The sequence below is a fragment of the Salmo trutta genome, chromosome 18 (assembly GCF_901001165.1).
Source record: "Salmo trutta chromosome 18, fSalTru1.1, whole genome shotgun sequence".
Lineage (NCBI taxonomy): Eukaryota > Metazoa > Chordata > Actinopteri > Salmoniformes > Salmonidae > Salmo > Salmo trutta.
Window position 1 is genome coordinate 53,158,675 of NC_042974.1, and position 23,789 is coordinate 53,182,463.

The 23,789-nt window shown below is 43.2% G+C and overlaps 2 protein-coding genes across 12 annotated transcripts in view; one reads left to right on the forward strand and one right to left on the reverse strand.

Moving 5' to 3' along the window:
- The window catches only part of baiap2b (BAR/IMD domain containing adaptor protein 2b), a 141,931-nt gene extending 131,151 nt beyond the window's left edge, over positions 1-10,780 (forward strand). For 4 of the 6 annotated variants that reach the window (XM_029699007.1, XM_029699008.1, XM_029699012.1 and 1 more), the window contains 2 exons: positions 460-497; positions 9,818-10,780. In XM_029699007.1, the coding sequence (XP_029554867.1) occupies positions 460-497; positions 9,818-9,917 (138 nt within the window). In that variant the 3' untranslated portion in view covers positions 9,918-10,780. Of the gene's footprint in view, positions 1-459; positions 498-1,609; positions 1,820-8,822; positions 8,876-9,817 lie in introns of those variants that run through there. The other 2 variants (XM_029699010.1, XM_029699009.1) reach the window with 2 other exon arrangements.
- Positions 10,781-14,733: 3,953 nt separating this feature from the next.
- The window catches only part of LOC115153509 (serine/threonine-protein kinase LMTK1), a 93,372-nt gene continuing 84,316 nt past the window's right edge, over positions 14,734-23,789 (reverse strand). For 5 of the 6 annotated variants that reach the window (XM_029699015.1, XM_029699014.1, XM_029699017.1 and 2 more), the window contains 8 exons: positions 22,895-23,028; positions 22,127-22,333; positions 21,657-21,806; positions 21,075-21,277; positions 16,671-20,584; positions 15,527-15,650; positions 15,073-15,306; positions 14,734-14,923 (listed from right to left, as the gene is read on the reverse strand). In XM_029699015.1, coding sequence (XP_029554875.1) covers positions 14,895-14,923; positions 15,073-15,306; positions 15,527-15,650; positions 16,671-20,584; positions 21,075-21,277; positions 21,657-21,806; positions 22,127-22,333; positions 22,895-23,028 — 4,995 coding nt within the window. In that variant the 3' untranslated portion in view covers positions 14,734-14,894. The remainder of the gene's footprint in view (positions 14,924-15,072; positions 15,307-15,526; positions 15,651-16,670; positions 20,585-21,074; positions 21,278-21,656; positions 21,807-22,126; positions 22,334-22,894; positions 23,029-23,789) is intronic. The other variant, XM_029699016.1, reaches the window with a different exon arrangement.

Below are 23,789 nucleotides of genomic sequence, written 5' to 3' on the forward strand. Positions count from 1 at the left end.
TTCAGCCGTATCACTCTGACTACAGGCAGTGGTGTTCTGCTGGTGCCCCCTACTGGCTCATATCAGTATGTCAACTGTCAACACTTCATTGACCGATAATATCATATTGATATAGGCCATTTAGCAGACACTTTTATCCAAAGCAACTTAAAGTCCTGTATGCATAAATGTTTCTTAATAGTGGCCCTAGCAGGAATCAAACCCACGGTTCTTGGCATTGTAAGCACCACATGCTACCGACTGAGATACATTGGACCATAAACTACTGCTGATAAACAGTAGCCTACCTGTCTGTCTACCTTGTCTAACATGGCGGTACAATATAGCCAGCAAATCAATTGCTACTGTTTTGGATTGCCAATCAAGCAGTAGTGTTATCATGAATTCTCAAGTTTCCAGTGTGACACAAAAGTGGCAATGACATGATGACTGAAATGTGGTTTGTCTTTGTCTCAACAGCAAGGACTTGAAGAGTATGAGCAACGTTTTTCAACAAGGTAAACTCAATCTTCTCTCTATAGATAAAAAAAAAAACCTTTGATTGTGATACTGGATTGGTAAGGTTTGGACAGGATTGCACTAGAAAGACTGGGGATGCATTACATATACATTATCAAAGAGTAGCCAGTACAAGTAGGCAGGTCATTCCACAGATAGGAACTCTTTACAACGTCAACTGTCAAACTACAAACAAGGACACATCAGGTTTTTGTAGTGTTATTTTCCATTTGAATGGTTTCCTTTCTGTGATTTGTCTTTCTGTTTTTTTCCCCGACTAATTTGATTATGAGACTTAGCTATGATATTATCATGATTATGTGATATCATGTGGGATTAAAAGGTTTCTACTGACAGTTGGGCCAGCCAATCACAGTAAGAGGTGAGATTCTAGACCTGGTAGCCAAAAGCCCAATGGTGGTCCACCACAACCCATGTTGGACCAATGGGAATCACTTATCCTTATCCCATTTATCCTAACAAGTATTTTACCTCAATGTTTTCCTTTTACCTTTAAACATATGTTTTGCTTTAGCTTTTATTGTTAAGTTTAATTTTGGTTCTTTTTACATTCATTTTTTATGTTTTTAAATTTGAAGTCAGGGAAAAGCCTCAAGCTGACACGCTCCCATAATGACCCTCCACGCATCATGCAGCTAGCTAGCGCCTCCATATTATTACTACTATCCCGCTGCGCTCCACACTGTGCTCTGTGTCAATGTGTAGACTACAGTATAGTAGACCTGGGTCCATGTAGTCGGTGGTTTCTATACTATTTGAACTCTGTCAACATTGACTGTGAAAGACTGTCAGTTCATGTCAGAGAAATGAAATTGAAAACATTGTACTGTCTCCTCCCTATACCTCTGGGGGAAATGTTATGTTTACTGTATGAAATACTATGATATTGAAATAATCATTGTGAATGGATGAAGGGAATGTTCAGACAGAGGCAGCAACATGACATCCAGCTCCAAAGTTGGCCAAACTACAGTACATGCCTGTAGATTGGCCAACTGTATTTGGCTGTGAATGTGTTGCTCCACTGTTGTTTTTTGAGTGCCTATATACCCCACCTACATGGAAGCTTCTCCTTCTCTTTGTTCCACAGTTCCGAAGGGGGAACAGTTCCGAAATTGATTTCAACAGTGTGAGAAGGGACAGACAGATACACAGACAGAAACAGACTCAGTTTGCTGCTGCTGCAATAGGACTGACTGCCTGCCAGGCACCTCTGCAATCCCTCATCAATAGCCCTCCTCGCCAGTCACTCTCACCCCTTCTCTCTCACCCTCTCTTTAACCCTCACCCCTCCTCTCTCGCACTCTCTCTAACCCTCACCCCTTCTCTCACCCTCTCTCTAACCCTCACCCCTCCTCTCTCTAACCCTCACTCCTCCTCTCCCGCCCCCTTTCTATCCCTCACTCCTCCTCTCTTGCCCTCTCTCTAGCCCTCACCCCTCCTCTCTCACCCTCTCTCTAACCCTCACTCCTCCTCTCCCACCCTCTCTCTAACCCTCACCCCTCCTCTCCCGCCCTCTCTCTAACCCTCAGCCCTCTTCTCTCGCCCTCTCTCTAATCCACCACAACACTCCCCTCTCCACCTGAGCTTACCAGTCCATTTCCCCCCGTCGCCCGTCCCCCGTCCTCTCCCTTCCATCCCACCAAGGGAAAGACTTGTCTCTCCCCCTATACTCTTCCTCCTCACCCTCCTCACACCCTGCACTTCCACGCTACGCTGCAGTTCCCAGGCCAAGCACTGGTGGAACCAGAACCACAAAGCAGAACCAACTAACCCCACGCTAAAGGACTGATACCATCCTGAGCCATCCTTATTAAAATCATTGGAATGATGGACTTTGTCTGAGGAGGAAAATTTGTCATATCTTTAGCTTGTCTTTCATGCATGTACATGTCTTTTCTATTTAATCAGGATTTCTTCCTCTGCAAACATACAATAAAATTAAAAAAATGTTTTGAAATAAAATCTTCAGTGTTCTCCAGCAGAATCAAGGTTGAAAGATGAAGGATTTATATTACCAGTGTAAATCAAAATGGTAATCCAAAGGGGATTGTTTTACTAATGTAAAGATGATCATGTATGATGATCAAAAAGTTAAAGTTCATCTACAGTATACTGTGTCTTCTTATGCTTCAGACAGTAACTTTACTTTACAGACTGTGAGGTCCTTCGGGTAACTTCTAATATCCCTCTTTAAATGAGAGGTTATGTATCACATGTAGTGAAATAACTCAAATGTAAATGTTCATTTTTCATTTGAACTTATAATGAGGGCAGGCGACCAATGAAATAGATGGCAATGAATATGTACTGTACATAAATGTACCATAAAATAAAATGGATGATTATTATGTCTATTGATTAAATCAGTTGATCAAATCGCACCTTAAAAACCAAATTATTTGTATTATCATGTTATTATTACTATTATTAGCCACAAGGTAATATGTTTTATGATGTCTGAGGTCTAGCAGGCAGTGTGAAAGACACGTTGCTCTGATATCCATGTACTACGGGGCCTCTGAGTATTGTTGTTTTGTCTGAATATCAACATACTGTACTTTATCAAGGCTGAATGGGTAATAAAAACAACCCTCATCCCTGAAAGAAAGAGATGCAAGGCTCTGAGTAGGGTTACCGTTCAGGCGTTCATGCATGAAAGAAAAGACAACAGATACCTGTTCTACACCTCTGCCATCCCACGACAAAGGTGCTACATTTCATGGGGCCCGATTCAGACCTTTGCTAAGTAGGACTTAAGTCAAGAAAACAGGGAGTTAATTCAACATTGTTTGACTTAAGTCCATGTTAAGTCAACTTATCTCAAGTCTGAATAGGGCCCATGGTGCGTAAACCATGTTGCCAAAGCAACACCCTCTCTTCTCATTCTCTCTCATCCCCTTCAATCAGTGCTGCCTGGCTGCCAACTGTTTACAAATAGCTTTAATAATTTACTAGACAGTGTCTCTTGCTGTGCATACAATAGGACAATGATTTGGGAGCAACATCAATAAATGTTTTCTATCTATAAACCAGTCAATCTAATCGTGTCCCCTGTGCAATTATCATATGTCACAGAACAAATAGGTAATTCTAGTCTGCCCAGTTATATACTGTACAGAGACCTTGGAGACAATGAGTGGGTCAGATGCCCTTAAAAGATTCATAATTTGCCAACAGCACAACTGCAAATTATGGCAATAACTGAATTGGATCGATAGCCATTTAGATCTTCGTAATAAATAAGCTTGCATGTACTGTGTCTCTTGCTGTTTTGACACATATTTGCACTACACATGAAATGAGAAACCTTTAAAAGGGAGAAGGGTTGATTCGTTATTGTAACTTTGTTCAGCCTTCTTGTACTTTAGTCTTTGTAATAAAAGACTTGAATAAAGAAAGGAAATGAAAAAGCATGACTCTGTATCTGAGGCAGGATAAAATATGTATGTCTGTTATTTCTATGTGCTGAATAAAGAACGACGCTAGTCTGTTTGTCGGTATGTCTGTCAGTACCTGTCGATATCAACCCCTGTCCTGTCCAAATCAGAAATGATTGCCGCTAAGTATTAGGCTATTTGCTATCACAACACTATCTTTGAATTCCCCTTGAAATCCTATTAGATTGACCCAATTGTTATAATTTGCTAAAGGGAGAAAAAGTGACATTTACTGCCAAACTGTACTTCCCAAAACTCCTTCCCTGCCACAAACAAAATGTCTCCTTGCTGTGTCTCTCTTGCTCCCTGTCCTTCTCGCTGTTTGTGTGTAATTCCTGTCTTCCCCTAACTTTGCCAACCCCCTTCTCTGTCTATCTGTGTTTTGATAAATGTAGAGACAAAAGCGCTCTCAAACGAGTTACTACGACCGGAAGCTGCCAATGTTTCTTCTTTCTCCACTAGAATAAGGCTAAGGTATGAGTGATCAGACTGCAACATCTGAAGAGATGGCAGTGGAAAAAATAATAATACAATATAGTATTCTTCTATTATTTCTGAGTCCGTTTTTTGGAACAATGCATTTTTTTGTTGTGAAGATGAATTGGAATAATGTACAGAGAAGGATTGATATTGATGTGCATGCTTTGGGGGACACCAAAATAGTGTAATGTTGAAAAATGACCTCAAATGTATGGTGACTTTCTACTATAAAAATAAGCTTAATAAATATCATTTCAGTTGAGTACTCTATTGTATTTCTGTACCCTTATTCATGCACATCTATCTCCAAGGCCTTTGCAATCCCGGGGGACTTTTAACATAACACTTTTCTATTTTAAAGACCGTTATGCTTAATTGGGAAGTTAGTTTATTTGTCTAACATGATATACAGCTAAAGGCCAACAATAGTTGCTTCTCATTGGTTGAGTAATCTATAACAACTGTGATGTGTTACAGTAGAACAAGTATTTAAGATGCTTGGGGAATACAAACTTGGTCATGGATGAAGTAATTCATTGTTAATCCAAATGCATAACAATATGGTAACACTTTACTTGACACCCAGCGTCACAGCACATGACACGGTCATAACCATGTTATAATATGTCATCACAACTGACATAACTTGTCAACCTGTCATAATATGGCCATAACACTGTCATAATCCATATATTTACACCTGTTGTGACATACTGCATTATTGCATTATTTTATAGCTGGTTATGACACCTACATGCGAGTGTCTAAACCCACATTTATTCAAATGTGTGTGGGGGGGTTCAAGAACTTTCCTTTTGTCTTAAGTCCTTTGTTTTTGTTGTAATTAATTCTTTACAGTCATGTTTGTAGAAAATACACTTTATGACACTGTCATAAAGCATTATGGCCTTCCTGTGTCACTTTACTTGGACAAAGAAAATGCATTTTATGACACTGTCAAGAAGCATTATGACCATCCTGTGTCACTTTCCTTGGACTAAGAAAATACACTTTATAACACTGTCAAGAAGCATTATGACCATCATAATCATATAAGCCAGATAGGCCCATTACATACTGCCCTTATGTCAGTCAGCAGTCACAAAGAGGGTGTCTTGTCTTGCTCCTAAAATCTACTCCTGCATTTATCCCAGTCATCAGAAACATAGCTTTGGGGTAGGTGCATGTCTGATATCAATGTGTGCACAATTACAATGATAATTTAATGTTGTCAATTTCAGAACATTTTAAAATAACATAAACATATTGTTGACAAGTAGTCTATGGTGTAATGGTACGTTTTGCCTTGTGTGGTAGGTTTTGTCATTTTTGACACTAATGTAGTTGTCATAACCAGCCGTAAAATAACTACCCTGGTAGGTTTTGTGTTTTTTGTTACACTCTTATGTAGGTGTCATAACCAGCCATAAAATAACGCAATATATGTCACAACAGGTCTAAATATGTGTCATGACATTGTTATAACCATATTATGACAAATGATGTCATAATACAAGGGGTTGGTCTAATCCTGAATGCTGATTGGTTAAAACCACATTCCAACCGGTGTCTATTCCACAAATTATCACCGGCTAAATCTATGACGTTAAAATACCTATTTACTCTGTTCCATCTGACTGAGCAATCCACTGTCTCATCAGCCCAGCCAGCCACTGTATAAACTTGATCTCCACTATAAAAAGTATATAGACATTATCTCACATTTATTTTAGACTGACATTTAGTTTTCAACAGCAGATATTTGTATGAACCTGGTCTGTCTCTCCGACATTTGAAACATTGTTTCAATATTCAAATTCGATCTTCAACTGTCGCATTGTAATGAACGTGTCGGGTGTCGGGAAGAGGCAGACAGGCAGGCAGCGTTTCTCAGCCAGTGGAAATCATGAAACAGCTGGCATCATTTTTATGGATATATACAAAGAAATGTCAATTGAAAAAAGGTCAAACGAAACGAGTTGCAGCTAGTTTGCAGTCTTTCCAGCTTCAGTTTGAAGTGATTGTGTTAGCTGTGTTGTTGTCTAGCTTCTCTGAACAACAGTGTCCTGACGAGTCAGCACATGTTCTATGCCAGGCATAATCGCGCTGCATTAGTTCAGTGTTATGGATGTATCCAAATAAATGTCACTAGAAAACAGCTTAAACAAACGCAAATGGGGCTACTGTTATTCTGGCTGCACTTTTTGACGTGACTGTAAGTTAGCCGTAGTTGGCTAGCTAGCAAGCAAGTGATGAGAACGTTGCCAGCCAGTATGGCAATAAAACATTTAGAACGAACGACTGGGTCGCATCCAAAGATACAGAACAAAAAGACTTAACGACTGGGTCACGTCTCTAGCAACCGAACTGATAGAATGGACGATCAGCCGGCTTGGGTAGCAAACCTAGATTTGTGTAGGGACTAAATCTTGTGGAAGAATGAAATAGTGAATACATTCATAAAAATAACAATTTAATGAAAATATGTCAATCATTATTAGAATTTTTCAAAGCCGGTGTTTGGAGGATATATATTGGAACGTTTTGCCGGACCTCGACTTCGTCTCGGGCCTGTCACGGCTGTCAAAAGGAGAGGACCAAAATGCAGGGTGCTTAGTTCCACATTTTATTTAAACTGTGAAATTTTGCAATACATAAATAAACTGAATTGACAAAAAAACAAACCGTGATGCAGAGGAGAAACAAACACTACTCAAAAATAATCACCCAGGAAGAAAAACACCTACTTAAATATGATCTCCAGTTAGAGACAACGAGGACCAGCTGCCTCAAATTGGAGATCATCCCAAACAAACCAACATAGAAATACAAAAAACTAGAACCAAAGAACATAGAAATAGAAAACATAGAAAAACACAAAACACCCCCTGTCACGCCCTGACCTACTCTACCATAGAAAATAACATCTGACTATGGTCAGGACGTGACAGGGCCTAACAACACCTGTGCCAATATATCCTCCAAACACCGGCTTCTCGGACATTATCACTTAATTATGACATGGTTATGACCGTGTCATAACATGTTATGATGTTGTGTCTCAAGTAAAGTGTTACCACAATAATAATATTACTATTGTACAAATTAGTTTGTGTTCAAATCTAGTACAAGTAGTCGTCACCTTGGCTTCCTCTCCCACTACCTCATGCATGCAGTGCTTCACCCCACTTTACTTTACATATTTTCTGTCACCTTCTATCAAGATGTTATTGTCAGGATGGTGGTCTGGCCACTGCCCTTTCTAGTACAGTACAGTAAGACCTGTTTTATTTAGATAGTCCCCTATCGATGGTCTATAGATGCTCAAACTGCATCTTTGTTGTTTTATAGCAGCTTGTGAGGGTTAGGGTTTGTGGGTGGAACTAGGGTTAGTGGATCGTTTGTTAAACAGTTTGAATATTTACTGAACATCTGTATGGGGACTATCCAAACAAAGTGTTAGTGGAACTATCCAAACAACCCACGATCCACCGCTATACCCCAGCCGGCCAGCTCCTCCTGCTGCTCCCAAACAGGTACTTTTCCTTACTGCAGATAAACCTTACCTGTGAGTCCTCCTGACCTGCTCTGGATATCGTGCCATTTAACTGTTGTCTGCCTTTACAGTACTCTGTCTGTGGACGTTTGATTGGTGGAATGTTTGTGTATGTGTCATATGCCTATTTATTTGTGTGTGCCTGCTTGCTTGCTTGCCTCGCTCCTCTCTTTTTGCGTGTGACTTTTTTATGCTGGTTCTTTTGTTTTGTTGTACTGAACAAATTACATTTTGGGGAGTAACACGCTTTGATGAATGACATAAAGCCTAAGATTATTAACTTTAGTGTTATTAACATTAGTTGCGGTTTTGTCAAAATATGTCAAACTAAACATACACTGTAAAAAAAAGTCCTGTTGTTTTTACAGTAACTTACTGGCAGCCAGTTACCTGTAAGTTACTGTAAAAAAAAGTACAGTATGTTACCGTGAAGTCCAAAGAAACTTTGGTTTAACAGTTCTTAACTGCATCTCTTTACATTAATGTACTGTTAAACCAGTTTATTTGGAATTTATGATAACATTCTGTAGCTTTTACTTACAGTAACTTACAGATAACTGGCTGCCAGAGGATTTTTTTTACATTGTACTTATGGGAAAACAGTGTTTTGAATATGTTTTACTGTCTTTAAATGATCAAATGTTTATGTAAAGTAGAAGTTCAAACAAATGTAAATATGTTATAAATATGTCATTATTATTTGAATACTGTGGCTATGGTTAGTTTACTAAGAAGTTAGACAGTGTAGTGAAAAGTAAGTTATATGATTTCGACATTGTTTTAAATGAACATGAATGTTCACACCATAGGACTGTTTACCTTTTCAGTTTGGGGCTTTTGAGTGAACAGTTTGCCCGCTTTTGAGTCAAACGGACCCCTCGTAAGTGAGAAGATGATTCCCATGTTACCATTCAGCCAAAATATCAACCATTCACCAGCTTCCTCTCCCTTCTATGTGCCTTGCTATCTTTCACTTCCGCTATCTTAGTGCACCTCACTGTCATCATCTGGTTTCATGAGGAGGGTTCTACCCCATTCCCCCATTCTATGGCTTTGTCTGAAATTGCACCCTATTCCCTATATAGTGTATGATTGTTTTGCAGAGCCAGCACACTATTTAGGGAATGGGGTGTCATTTTGGAAGTCCCCACTATCTCTTGAACAGTTGACATTATTTTATTGTCTTACGTCAGAATGTCTCACATAGGAGTGATGTCACTTGGTGGAAAAGAGTGGATATTCGTCATCATTGATGTGCTTTCATTCTGTGTCTCGCCAACCAATCAGGGATGGGCATTGGTTGTGCATTCCACCCAGAGAATGATATACATTCTGAAAATATTCATTTAGGGCTCTATTCAATCTGTATCGCGCAAGTTCAGCGTTACAGCGTATTTACATTTAAAGGCAATGTTCCCGCGTTAGCGGAGACTGCATTCACGGTAAATGCTGCTTATGTCGGCTCAATCGGAAATTACCTTTACATTTCTATCGCGCATTTCTAAAGCTTCAGCGATTCAGACTGAATAGAGCCTTAACAGAATCTTAATTCTCTGTTGATGGTTTTGTTGCATGATGCTTGCCTTGCGCACACATCAACGCCTTATTTCACCCTTATTCCATCTTCATTCAGAGGCATCTCCAAACTCACTCGCCAAACTTCTCTACTCTGTACTCCGTAATGTTTAGTGTTAATAACTAATGGATCGGTTGGTTCCCTCCACATCTCCTCCCGTTCTTCATCCCTTCTGTCCCTATCCCTTCCTCCTGTTTTCCTCCCTTCCTTCCACCTATCCGTCTTCCCTTCCTCTTGTCCCTACAGTGTCCCTCTGCCTCAGGAGGAACCAGCCCAGGCCACCGAGGACCAACCCAGGCCTCTATTCTCTGTCGATGACCAGTCTCCTCCTCCAATCCTCTATTAGCGCCATACTCTACTTCCTATTATCCTTGCCTCTGATTGGTTGCTGTGAAGCACAGATACATTTAGCCAGCCAATTGGAAGAGAAGAACCCTGATTTTGTTTGACAAATCCAAGCACACACAGGACTAATCTTTCACAAGTACTGTAGACCATGTGCTGCACAAGTTTTAGCACAGACTGAACTATCCATAGCATTCAAGCACACCTAGCCTTGGACTGCCTCTTCAAAACAATTAAAGCATTTGCAAACAGTAATAAACTGTATGCAGTAAATTATAACTGAATCTGTTATTTGTTAATAATGTATGCATATGTTTAAGAAAATGTAATTGTTTGATCTATCTTATTGTGGGTGTCTAGTTCTATTTTACTTCTTGCTATTAGCGATTTGTAAGATTTGGAGGAATTTCTTTGAATTTGTTTGTGTGAGCAATACATTTGTCACAAAGTAAACTATGTTATACAGTATATGTTAAAGGGCCTGTATCAGGGAGAATATAAAGGGCACAGGGCATGGCGGCTTGTAGAAACACATTTCTACATGAGTCTGAGCCTCACACTAGATTAGGAGAGACGGAGAAAGAAAAGGGAAATGTTATACACAATACTGTAAGTTGTAGCATTCAAATGCTTTTCACTGTTATTCTCATATTTTAAATGACAGAAAAACAATAATATTAAGCATTCATGCATATATCAACTGTATAGTATGACATTGTTACATAAAAATACAAAGGAGTTGTTGTATTTCGTACTATTTTATAAATGTATTTGCTTCTCATCCCATTTCATTTGTCTGTATATTTATAGAAAAAACACTGAATTTACTAGAGAAAATAAAGTAATATTGCAGAGTATATTCCAGATATTACCTGTGTGTTTGTACTGTGTTTATAAGAAATTCTTGAAACGCAAGTCTCCTTTTATACTCTCTTTGCTTCATGTTTTTACATTCTCATTTTTTTAAGTGAGCATTATGAGTTGGTTAGAAAGCACAAACAGATTTGGGACCAGGCTATGTAATACATGAGACCCACATCCATGTGTAAAACAGACTTTATTTATATTTCATAATAAGGTACAGAAAGTAACCATGTGACCAGTAAGTGAGTGTGGGTGGGGCACATTTACTGACAGCATACCTAAACTAGTCCTGCTCGTTTAAATCACAACCAGCGCATTACCAAATGTTGCTCCTTATCACAATACCCCCTTCGTCTCACTAGCCTGGGTACCAGTCTGTTTGTGCCATCATTACAAGGAGTGGCATGATGACTCAAACAGACTGGTACCCAGGCTATCGTCTCGCTATACAGATGTAGGATCTTAATTTGATCACCCTGTTGCAGGAGAACTTTCCTACAATGCAGGACGTTTCAAAATTGTAGAGTATTTCATGTTTAAAAAGCCTTTGGAAGTTTGTAATTTCCACTTTGAAAATTGTATCAAGCCCTACAAAAATGTCCATGAATTATAACCCACAAAATTCACACTTCCTGTTGCTGCAGGATTATTTTCTTGCTGTAGCAAACTGTCTCAAATTAAGATCTTACATCTGTAGGGTTAAAACATTATAGATCAAATATATATTCCTGTTCCTGTTTGCCTCATGACTTCATTAAATATATCTCTTTGGCAACAATAAAACAAAGACATCTCCTTTTATCTCCCACTTCCAGGTCATTTCTTGATATTCTTAAAATGTTCTTTCTTTTTTTGAGATATAAAAATAGTACATACACAGACGTCGGTCTAGATAGATCTATAGACACTATACTAGTGAACAATATTAAAGCTCTAGAAAGGCAAACAAGCAGAACAGAACACACTGACTGCATGGAGACTAGAGTGGATCTGTGAACCATAGAAATAGAACCTACTGTATGTAATTCTATATCTATGTGTTGAACTGAATTGGCACCCTGGTTCATTGAAGCTAAAGCCTACAGTGATATTAGCCTGGTCCCAGATCTGTTTGTACTGTTTTGCCAACCTATGGTGATTGAGGTAGGCAAGACTGCACAAACATACCTGCGACCATGCTACAGTGATACTGATGTAATACTGCATTATCTTACCAGCCTGACTGTACGGAATGCTTTCTATGTTACACCCACAACCACCCGTCTTCCTTTCTATAGCACATACATTTTCACATACTGTACATAGCAAAGTAAAAGGTCCATAAATTCTAAATGCATTTTCCATTGTTAAAATCATGAACACAATCGTGAAACATTACACAACGACAAACCCATGTAGCATCACCAAACCCTTGACCACCACACAGCTGAACATAAACAATATGTTAACACTGAACAAGTACTCAGTTCTGTGGTCTTCCTACAGTCATTGGATTATTCAATCTTCAACATGTTACCGAAGCCACTTGAGCCACTTGAAAATAAATGGAAGTTTGTTCTTCCATTCTTTAAGTTTCATTTTTAGGTTTCATATTTCTTAAAAGTGATAATTTCATCAAAGGTTTTCTATAAAAATGATATGCTACTGTATCTGTAAGTTTATCTTTGTATTTGTAAGCTTGCTGTTCTTATACTGCAGTACGATTTTCAGAATCGGAAATGTACAAGTTCTTTGATCATTTAACAAAGAATCTTCACCTCATGACAAGGTGACCTATTACACAGCATGTGATGACGTGAAGCTCTCAACACAGAAGCCAACATATGCTGTGATTTACCCACACTATCTGCTGCAAAGCACGTGGATCCAAAATCCTAAAAAAGAATTACAGCATTTATTAAAAGTCATCTGAATGATATTGCCTCAAAACTGACTTGATGGATTTGCACAATAGCTTAGGTCCAGGGATGTATGTAAAAGCAGAGGTGGATTCACTAGAACCAAAACGGAAGCAAACGGAACCAACAGGGGAAGGACATAGCTGAATTTGTTTTCCGTCGCGAAACGTTTTGCAACTGTTTGGTACGGTGTGCACTAATGATTATACCCCAGGCATTCAGAGGGAGGGGAATAGTGACCGACACAGACAGAGGGAGAGGAATAGTGACTCTGGCATTCTGATTGGTGGAAATCATAAGGGCGATACATACAGTACAATACAGTGGTGGTCCTACTCCTTATAGAAAACTCTGGAATCACTAAATGCAGCATTGATCATCTCTGCTAACACACAGTCATTTCAAGGCAATAACTTTCTGCCTTGTTCAATTGCTCCATTCCTTCACATACACATAGATGTCCCATTATTCTCTTCAATGGATGTAAAAGTGTTTGGAAACATGTAACATTATTATATTACATGTGCTATTTCATTTATATTAGAAGAGGATAGGTGAAGCAATGTCTCAAAGATATGTTGTTGGTCACTTTCCAACACCGATCCTTCAGTGAAAAGCCTGGATTCTGTCCTTTCCTCCATTTCTTCACCCCCTCCTCCTCTGAGTGGGGTACATGGTGTGTTCTGTTTTGATACCCATGTGTTTTGCTCTCCATAACATACTGTAAATGAGTGATGACTATGGTGGCAAACAACGTTCCAAAGTTCGTCCTTAGATTTGTGTTGACGCTCAAAAAATATGTTGAACGCAACATAAAAGTCTTTACCTGCATATAAGTTCTTTGTAACGTATATTACTCTGTGTATTTACAGCTGAAGTCGGAAGTTTACATACACCTTAGCCAAATATATTTCAACTCAGTTTTTCACAATTCCTGACATTTAATCCTAGTAAAAATTCCCTGTCCTAGGTCAGTTAGAATGACCACTTTATTTTAAGAATGTGAAAAATCTGAATAATAGTAGAGAGAATGATTTATTTCAGCTTTTATTTCTTTCATCACATTCCCAATGTGTCAGAAGTTTACATATACTCAATTAGTATTTGGTAGCATTGCCTTTAAATTGTTTAACCTGGGTCAAACGTTTCGGGTAGCCTTCCACAAGCTTCCCACAATAAGTTGGGTGAATTTTGGCCCATTCCTCCTGACAGAGCTGGTGTAACTGAGACAGGTTTGTAGGCCTCCTTGCTCGCACATGCTTTTCCAGTTCTGCCCACACATTTTCTATAGGATTGAGGTCAGGGCTTTGTGATGAACTGAACCCCTTCCTTGCAAGCCGAAGAACACCATCCCAACCGTGAAGCATGGGGGTGGCAGCATCATGTTCTGGGGGTGCTTTGCTGCAGGAGGGACTGGTGCACTTCACAAAATAGATGGCATCATCAGGGAGGAAAATTATGTGGATATATCTCAAGACATCAGTCAGGAAGTTAAAGCTTGGTCGCAAATGGGTCTTCCAAATGGACAATGACCCCAAGCATACTTCCAAAGTTGTGGCAAAATGGCTTAAGGACAACAAAGTCAAGGTAACTTCATCGCACAGCCCTGAACTCAATCCTATAGAAAATTTGTGGGCAGAACTGAAAAAGCATGTGCGAGCAAGGAGGCCTACAAACCTGACTCAGTTACACCAGCTCTGTCAGGAGGAATGGGCCAAAACTCACCCAACTTATTGTGGGAAGCTTGTGGAAGGCTACCCGAAACGTTTGACCCAAGTTAAATAATTTAAAGGCAATGCTACCAAATACTAAGTGAGTGTATGTAAACTTCTGACCCACTGGGAATGTGATGAAAGAAATAAAAACTGAAATAAATCATTCTCTCTACTATTATTCTGACATTTCACATTCTTAAAATAAAGTGGTGATCCTAACTGACCTAAGACAGGGATTTTTTACTAAGATTAAATGTCAGGAATTGTGAAAAGCTGAGTTTAAATGTATTTGGCTAAGGTGTATGTAAACTTCCAACTTCAACTGTATTATCATATATTATTTTCTATATTCTCATAAGAGTTGATTCTCTTCTCCCCTCTTCTCCCACACCATAAACAATAAGAGGCACTGTCTTTTCAGAAACCTGATGTCCAAAAAGCTCTACATAAAAGTCACGATAAGTTTATGTGGTGCAGCTCCTGGGTGGCTGTGGTTCTGTTCTACTCTCTATCCCCATCCTCACTGCTCCCTGCCGAGATCGGGAGAGAGAGAGAGAGAGAGAGAGAGAGAGGGAGAGGGGGATAGTTACAACTTATTCATTATGTTTCATTATTCACTATGTAAAATCCATACAATTAGTTCTCCTCAGACATGTTTCTAATGAAACATCAGACTCACCTGGACCAGAGTCTATGTCGGAGTCGGAGACGTGTGTGATGGAGAAGCGAGACACATGGCTAGGGGAAACGGTGAAGCGGGAGTACTGCACCGCTGGTTTCGGCTCCGGGGCCTTGGAGTTGGAGGGCAGGCTGGGTGTGGAGGGGGTTGAGGCTGAGGAGGAGGCAGCCATCTTGGATGAGGAAGTCGGGAGGGGCAACAGGGGGAAGTCATCCTCCCACTCATACCCTGCACCTGAAGAGAGAGAGGGAGGAAGGTAGAGAGAAAGGAAGAGAGAGGGAGGAAGGAAAGTAGGTATGGAGAGAGGAAGAGAAAGGGAGCAGTTTGGAAACATCCGCCTCTTATATTTTACACATCTAAATCCATAGATTTGAGATTGATTATGAAATGAAATGCTAATTGACTTCAATCAGGGTTTCAATGTAAGTAGTGGACTCTGGACTAATGTACTTACTCTCTTCTGAGATGTTTCCGTCTGAGGAGTCATCAGAGGTTGGTTGTTTGCCCTCTGAACCCTGTCCGCTGGTCTCAGCCTCTGGAGGGAAACCATACTCAGCCAGCTCTTTAGTCGGGCTCTGCTGGAAACGGACAGTAGTCAAAAGGTTTGAACTATGGTTAGTGTGCATTTTAAACAAAAATATACTGAACAAAAATATAAACGCAACATGCTAAAATTTCTACGATTTTACTGAGTTACAGTTCATATAAGGAAATAAGTCAATTTAAATAAATGCATTAGGCTCTAATCTATGGATTTCACATGACTGGGTAGGGGTGCAGCCATGGGTGGACCATGGAGGGCATAGGCCCACCCACTTGGCACCCAGCCCCACCCATTAGGGAGCCAGGCCGAGCCAATCAGAATGATTTTTTCCACACAAAAGGACTTTATTAAAGACAGAAATTCTCCTTAGCACCACCCCTCAGACGATCCCTCAGGTGAAGAAGCCGGATGTGGAGGTCTTGGGCTGGCCGGTTGGACGTACTACAAATTCTCTAAAATGACGTTGGAAGCAGCTTATGGTAGAGAAATGAACATTCAATTCTCTGGCAACAGCTCTGGTGGACATTCCTGCAGTCAACATGCCAATTGCACGCTCCCTCAAAACTTGAGACATCTGTGGCATTGTGTTGTGTGACAAAACTGCACATTTTAAAGTGGCCTTTCATTGTGCCCAGCACAAGGTGCACCTGTGTAATAATCATGCTGTTTTGTCAGCTTCTTAATATGACACATCTGTCAGGTGGATGGGGTAGCTTGGCAAAGGAGAAATGCTCCCTAACTGGGATGTAAACAAATTTGTTCATAAAATTTGAGAGAAATACAGTTTTTGTGCGTATGGAACCTTTATGGGATTATTCTACTTTCAGCTCATTAAACATGGGACCAACACTTTACATTTATATTTTTGTTCAGTGTCTATAGTAGTATGTCTAGTTTAATTCAAGGCACAAAAAAATATCTTATTTGTCTTATACCATGTGACTTAGATAGAATGAATAAAGCTGAAAAATGACCATGAACTTGTGAACTAGCATGATGCAGAAACTACCCTTTCCTTTATCTTGTTTTCCTTCATCTGTGATTGACTACTCACCTGGTCAAACAGGTAAACAGTGACATCATCAAAGAAGGACACCACCTTCTTCTTTCGTTCCAGCAGGTCATCAGCGAGTGACTCGGAGGTGAGCGGGGTGGGCATCTTCAGTAGACTACGTAGGTTATGAGCATCGCTACAGTCGCTGACCACAATGGGTACCACATGGTTCTCCTCCTCGCTCTCCTCCCCTCCACTCTGCTCCTCTTGAACACTGTAACTCCTCAGCTCCTCATCTGACTCACTGTCATCCGAGTCACCATCTCCGTCCTCCTCATCCGCCTCCCCCCCGTCTGTGAGCGACACCCGGACCGGAGGGGGAGTCATCGGGGGGAGAGGAGGAGGAGGAATGGAGGGAGGGGAGGAGGAGGAGAAGCGTTGACGTCGTGCAGGAGGTCCGTTCTCTTCATCATCATCGTCCTTGTCGATGCTCTCTGACCTTTCGCTAGATGCTTCTTCTAGGACGTCTGCTGATTCTAAGGCTTCAGATGAGTCCTCCACGTCTCTTCGCTCTCCTTCCTCTTCCTCCTCCTTGGTACCAGAGTTGGTTTCAGTACTGCTGCTCCTGTGGAGTTCCCCCAGGGCTTCTTCCATAGCCCCCACCACCTCTGCTGCCCAGTCTCCCAGGGAAGAGGGCTCCTCCTGGGCAGGCCATCCCTCTGACCCTTCCTCTACTTCTCCAGAGATATTGGAGGCCAACTCTAGCCCCAGCTCCAGCCCTTCATCATGGGTACACTCTTCTGTCAGGCAACCCTCCATCTCTGTGTCTTCACTCTCCTCCAGAAGAAGAGCTGAGGTCTCATCTCCCTCCTCCTCTTCTTCTATATGAAGAGGGCTGTTTTCCCTCTTCTCTGTCAGGCTCTCCTCCTCTTCCTCTATATGAAGAGGGCTGAGCTCCCTCTCTGTCAGACTCTCCTCCACATCTCCCTCCTCCTCTTCCTCTATATGAAGAGGGCTGAGTTCCCTCTTCTCTGTCAGGCTCACCTCCCCCTCTCCCTCCTCCTCTTCCTCTATATGAAGAGGGCTGAGTTCCCTCTTCTCTATCAGGCTCACCTCCCCCTCTCCCTCCTCCTCTTCCTCTATATGAAGAGGGCTGAGTTCCCTCTTCTCTATCAGGCTCACCTCCCCCTCTCCCTCCTCCTCTTCCTCTATATGAAGAGGGCTGAGTTCCCTCTTCTCTATCAGGCTCACCTCCCCCTCTCCCTCCTCCTCTTCCTCTATATGAAGAGGGCTGAGTTCCCTCTTCTCTGTCAGGCTCTCCTCCTCTTCTCCCTCCTCCACTCCTACATTTTCATCACCCCCCGCTTTCTCATCCTCCTCATCCCTGGAAAGGCGCTCGTTCTCATAGTCAGAGAAGTAGGCAGAGTCCCTGTAAGGGTTCTTCTCACTGAGGGGGGCCAGCTCCTTCTCTTTGTCTGCGGTCTGTGAGGCTGCTAGAGCCACATCTTCATCCAGAGTAGGTTCATCCTCATCCTCTGGTGGGGCCACCTCGGCCTCCTCTCCCCCCTCCTCCCCCTCTTCATCCAGGCTGGTGTCCAGGACAGACTCCCCAAGTGGCTGGGTGAATGTCTTTGGGTCCCGGGGCTCATTGTGGGGCTCCTTGGGGACAAACTCTGGGCTCTCGTTATTCTCTGTCTCGTACCCGCTATCCATTGCCTTGGGGGAGGAACTAGATGGGTGGGGGGAGCTGGAGGCAGGGCTGAATGGCTCTGCGGTGGAGCCGGCCGCTACAGGCATCAGGTCCATGGAGTCCATGGAAGTCATGGAATCGGGTGTTCCCACCTGCTTCTGCAGGGACTTGTGGGAACGGGCCAAAGAGGGGGAGGCATTAAGGTCCCCGGCCGACGCCTCGTCAGCAAAGATCCCTGAGGTCACGTCAGTAATGTCATCTTCTTCATCATCGTCGTCGGTATAGCAGTCGGAGATGTCCACTAGACTGATGCTGGAGCAGTGGTCTCTGTCCAGGCCGCTGTCTAACGTATGGCTCAGCTCTGACTCGGGCTCAACCAAGCAGACTAGGCCAGGCACATTCACTGAGGGAAGTGGGGCAGCCATTGCCATAGTCATGTCCTCTGGTTTAGGATCAGTGAGAACCCCTTTGTCTTCTGTGACAACCTCTTGCTTGTGGTCTATGGAAAGGGAATCGTCCATAGTGATGTCAACATACTGCTCAGGGTGGTCAAGGTTGGTTACGGTTGTGGTTGTGTTAGTGTTGTGTGTCAGGGTTGATTTAGACACACTAGGCCCTCCCGGTGCTGGAGACAGATTCACACTCTCTTCCTCGTTGTTGAGCATCTCTGCAATCTGATCTCTGTAGCCATCACAGGTGTAGTTTCGCACCACTAGGCCTGTGAGGGGGTCGACGAAATGAGAGTGGCAGCACTCGATTGGTGGCGGCTTCACCTCCCTCTCCCCCTCCGTCTCGTGGCACAGATATATGTAGGTGTTGTAGGCGTCACCGGAGGGTATCAGGGTATGATGCTTCCCCAGGGATAGACAGCTGCTGTCTTTAGCCGAAGCCGCCGTAGCCTCCAGGTAGTCTATGGGTTTAACTGCAGCAGAGACAGAGGAGCGGAAGGTCAGGTTGTGCTCCTCAGGCCACGAGTCCTCTATGTCGGTAGTGGGCATAGTGTAATGGAAGTCTACATAGGCATCCTGTTGTTGCTTACAGCCAGCCTGTCTACTACGGCCCAGGCCTAGACTGTTGTTGTTAGTGCAGTGGTTAGAGAGATTAGAGGGCCAGGTGTTACTACTGTTGATTCTCTGCCTCTCTGAGAATATATCCTCGTCCGAGTCTTCCGACGCCATGGTGATGCTGACTGAGTGGGTGTGGCCTGGCATGGTCGGCATGGTTTTCCTCAGAGAGCCCATCATGTCATAGTAACCCCCAGTGACGCTACTCCCCCCAATGATGGAGCCTGGTCCCTCGGTCGTCTCCAGGTAGGGGTCCCCTACCCCAAAAGGAGGACCACCACCCTGGGGAGGGGTACTGATGGAGGGAGATATCCCCAGAGGGTTTTCCAGTTCCCCCAGGGCCTGACGCAGGCTCCGGGACCCCCAGCTCTCCTGGTGGGGCTCAGGGGGAGAGTGTTCCCGCCCCATCAGGTAGTGCTGGTGATGGTCCAGACCCAGACCCATGTGGTGGCCTATGCCCATAGGGGGTGAGTGTTCGTAGTAGAACCCCCCATCCCGGTCCTTGTAGGAGACGTAATGACCAGCCTCCCAGGGTCTCAGGGGGCTGGAGTCAGAGACTTGCCCCAGCAGGGGTTCCATGGTCAGGGAGATGGCCGGGCTTCCATCTGGGTCCGAGTCATACGCTCCACCACCCCCAGCTTTACGGATGTCTGCCGACCAGTACGAGTCCACAGGCTTGGAGTGGGTCTGGGAGGGACATGCACCCATCCCCATTAAACACTCCCCTGAGTCTGCACTGCCACTGCCGGTCAGGAAGCTCCCGTTGCTGCCCTGGTAGTCTGGACTGTAGGAGCACATGGTGTAGTCCAGGTCCATGTTGATGTGACAGTCCACACCAGGCTCCTCCATGCGGACGTAGTACTCGGCGCTCACTGAAGGACTACAGGCGCTGAGCACCGGCACCACCCCGACCCCAGAACCATGCAGCATCTTGGGCTCATAGTAGGCCACCCCACCACAGCCCCCCACCATGCCCCCTGGCCCAGGGTGGTAGTACAGGTCCTGGCGGTGGTAGTTGACGGCCCCTAGGGTACCGCTGGAGGACAAGGCAGCACGGTGGTAAGGCTGCTCCACCCCCGCCTGAGCCTTCTCCCACTTGTACTCGAAGTTCAGGCCGTGGCTGGTCTCGGTCACGGTCAGTATATCATCTCCTGACTCGCTGTGGTAGCCGTCGCATCCAGAGAACTGCTCCAGCAGGGGGAAGGAGGAGGAGGGGAGGTCTGTAGACAGATAAGTACTTTGGTAATCCCCCAAGGGGAAATGTCATGTCAAACAGCAACAAACCTTAATCAACTAAAGCAGGGTTGGTGGGCCCTGAGTATGTGAGTCTTTTTTACCTTTATTTAACTAGGCAAGTCAGTTAACAACAAATTCTTATTTTCAATGATGGCCTGGGAACAGTGGGTTAACTGCCTTGTTCAGGGGCAGAACGACAGATTTTTACCTTGTCAGCTCGGGGATTCGATCTACCGACTTTTCGGTTACTGGCCTCTAACCACTAGGCTAACTGCCACCCCGAGTTATGAGTAAACATTTATAATCACACACTATTTCTTCTTAATTTGGGTCGTTTGAGGACAGTATGTTTCTTTGAACTAAAGTGATACTGAAAAGAGCAGTGTGCAGATTTGTATTTTGTTTTAAAACAGAAGCAGACAAAAAAACATCATGCAAAGTAGACAGGAGCCATAGAAAGGGGCGTAAACGTACCAATGGCCAGGGCTCCTGCCCCATGGTGGAGGCTGCTGTTGGGGCCAGCTTTGGGGTTGGGACGCAGGGAGTTCCAGCGCCTCTCAAAGTCCTCCTCGGCCTCGTTGGCCCCCTTGGCACACAGGTAGCTGAGTAACAGGTGGACCTCCTCTGCATTGGGCCTCTGGTCTGGTTGGAGCCAGCAGAACTGCATTACCTCATACCTGGTGACACAAGAACACACACACACACGCGCACACACACACACACACACCACAACGACCATTACAACAACCATGGGATACAGGAAGATATAATGAACCACAAATTAATCTATCGGCTGTGGTCAAAAGTAGTACATCACACATCAGTCATTTTATGTCCAAAATGTCACACTATTCTCTATGTAGTGCACAACGTTTGACCAGAGCCCTAGGCACTAAATAGGAAATACGGTTCCATTTGGGACCCAGAATATGTGTGAGATGACGTTTGTCTGTGTTTGTCTGTTTGTCTCTGTGTCTGTCTGTCCCCCCCTGTGTGTGTGTGTGTGTGTGTGTGTGTGTGTGTGTGTGTGTGTGTGTGTGTGTGTGTGTGTCTCACCAGCGCTCTGCCAGGGGTATATTGAGCAGGGGCTTGGGCAGTCGGAGCTGCTGTTCCCTCACAGCATAAGTCAGGACCTGTCTGTCAGAATAGTGTCTGTACGGCTGATTGCCCAACTCAAACAACTCCCAGATAGTCACGCCCAGAGACCTGAAAAAACACTCAACATCAGACTATAAAATCACAGGGAAGAGCAACACAGCAAATCAAATTACACATACTTCGTAAACAAAAGGTGTGGACTACCAGTGAAATGCTTACTTACATGTAAAGCATAACAACCTATATTTATTGGGGAAAACATTGGGCAATTAAGATCACTGAGACCAAAATCCAGATAGGGTCGGTTTCCTGGACAGATTCCTCGACTAAAAAGCATGCTCCATTGAGATTGATCTTCATCCAGAATTTGGCTGAATCAATCAATCAATCAATCAATCAATCTATCATCGGCCGATTGATGTTCTTACCAGACGTTGCTCTGTTTGCTCTGTCCTACTACCAGTAGGTTGCCATGGACTTCATCTATGAGTTCTGGAGCGATCCAACGCAGTGGCACGTACATCTGGTCTGATGTCACAAAGTAGTCATCTTTGTACTTATTGTGTGACAGGCCGTAGTCTCCGATCTTCACTGTGACATCAGCAGTCAGCAGGCAGTTTCTCAGGGCCAGGTCACTGCAGGGAACACAGAGAACACATTCGTACATCAGATCATAATTGATTGATGAGGTATATGCATAACAGGCAAGTTATCATGGTGAGTCCATGGACAGTCTGACATTTTAAATACTGGACTAAAAGCCTTACAGAACTTCATGCAGTCAATCAATAAATGTTGTACATTTTTACTCATCAATTTGAACCATTCCTTATAAGTAGATGCTGTGTAGCCAGTGAAGAGAAGGGGTCACTCTGGAGAGAAGAGGTCTCCCCCTGCAACAAAATCACTGATGCTGGAGTCTATGAAGAGGCACTCAGGCAGCACCAGGATATTGTTACAGGAAGGAACCAACAGGAACCAAGAAGAAATCCAACAACTCACAGCTACGGGATTCTGGGAACCTAATCTGTCATAGGTTTCTACAGAACAAGAATACGATGTGATGTCTGGCAGGACGTGACTACCGGGTACCACCGGTCTACAGGGTAATAACAGTGTCATTCCAATGAGTGGGTTGTAGTATAAAAACTATAACATAGTGCTAATGATATATAGATTGAGGAAGCGACACCCACCTGTGTATGAAGTTGTGTTTGTGCAGGTGCAGGAGGCCTGAGGCAATCTCACAGGCCATCCTCTGCAGTATCAGGGGTTCAGGGGTCATTGTGTCTGCAGCCCGACAGCTCCGCATGTACCCTTTCACATCACCCTGGTGACATGGAGGAGATATATTGAGTTTTTTTTTTTGTAACCGTTATCTAACTAGGCAAGTCAGTTAAGAACACATTGTTATTTACAATGACGGCCTACCTAGATATAGTGAAGATCCGAGTACGAGTCAATTCCAATTTCAATTCCACTCAATTCAGAAAGCAAACTAAATTCCAATTCAAAATGTTCATCATTAAATAGCATTGAAGAGAACTGGAATTGGAATTGGACTTCCTGAATTGACTGGAATTGAAATGGAATTGACCCCAACCCTAGCGAAGATATTAGAGATATATAGATATTGACACAATAAAGGATGCTGCTTAGACATTTAGCTAGTTACAGTACAGTTAGGTCACTACGCACTGGCTGAAGGACTTTTTGGAAGTGAAACGTCCTGTCAATGAGTGTAGGTAGGTCTTCCCTCAGAATGGATACGTCACAATCATTTGATTGCTCATTCAGCCAGGAATACAATATTTGGCCACTGAGGGGCAGACAAGTGCAAACTAATATAATATATTGGCACAATCACTTCAGTACAAAGATGAGTATCATAGACGTGATTATAGTACCCAGATATACAATGGTCCAGTAGTCCAATCAGTCCAATACATGATGAGGGTCATAGACTGCCTGCAGTAAAGAGATCGCAATAGACGCTGACTCTAGCTAGTCCATGACTCTAGCTAGTCCAGCAGGCTACTGACTGCAATGGCCGTAGACAGATAGGCAGGCCTATATGAAGTGGTGCAGTGA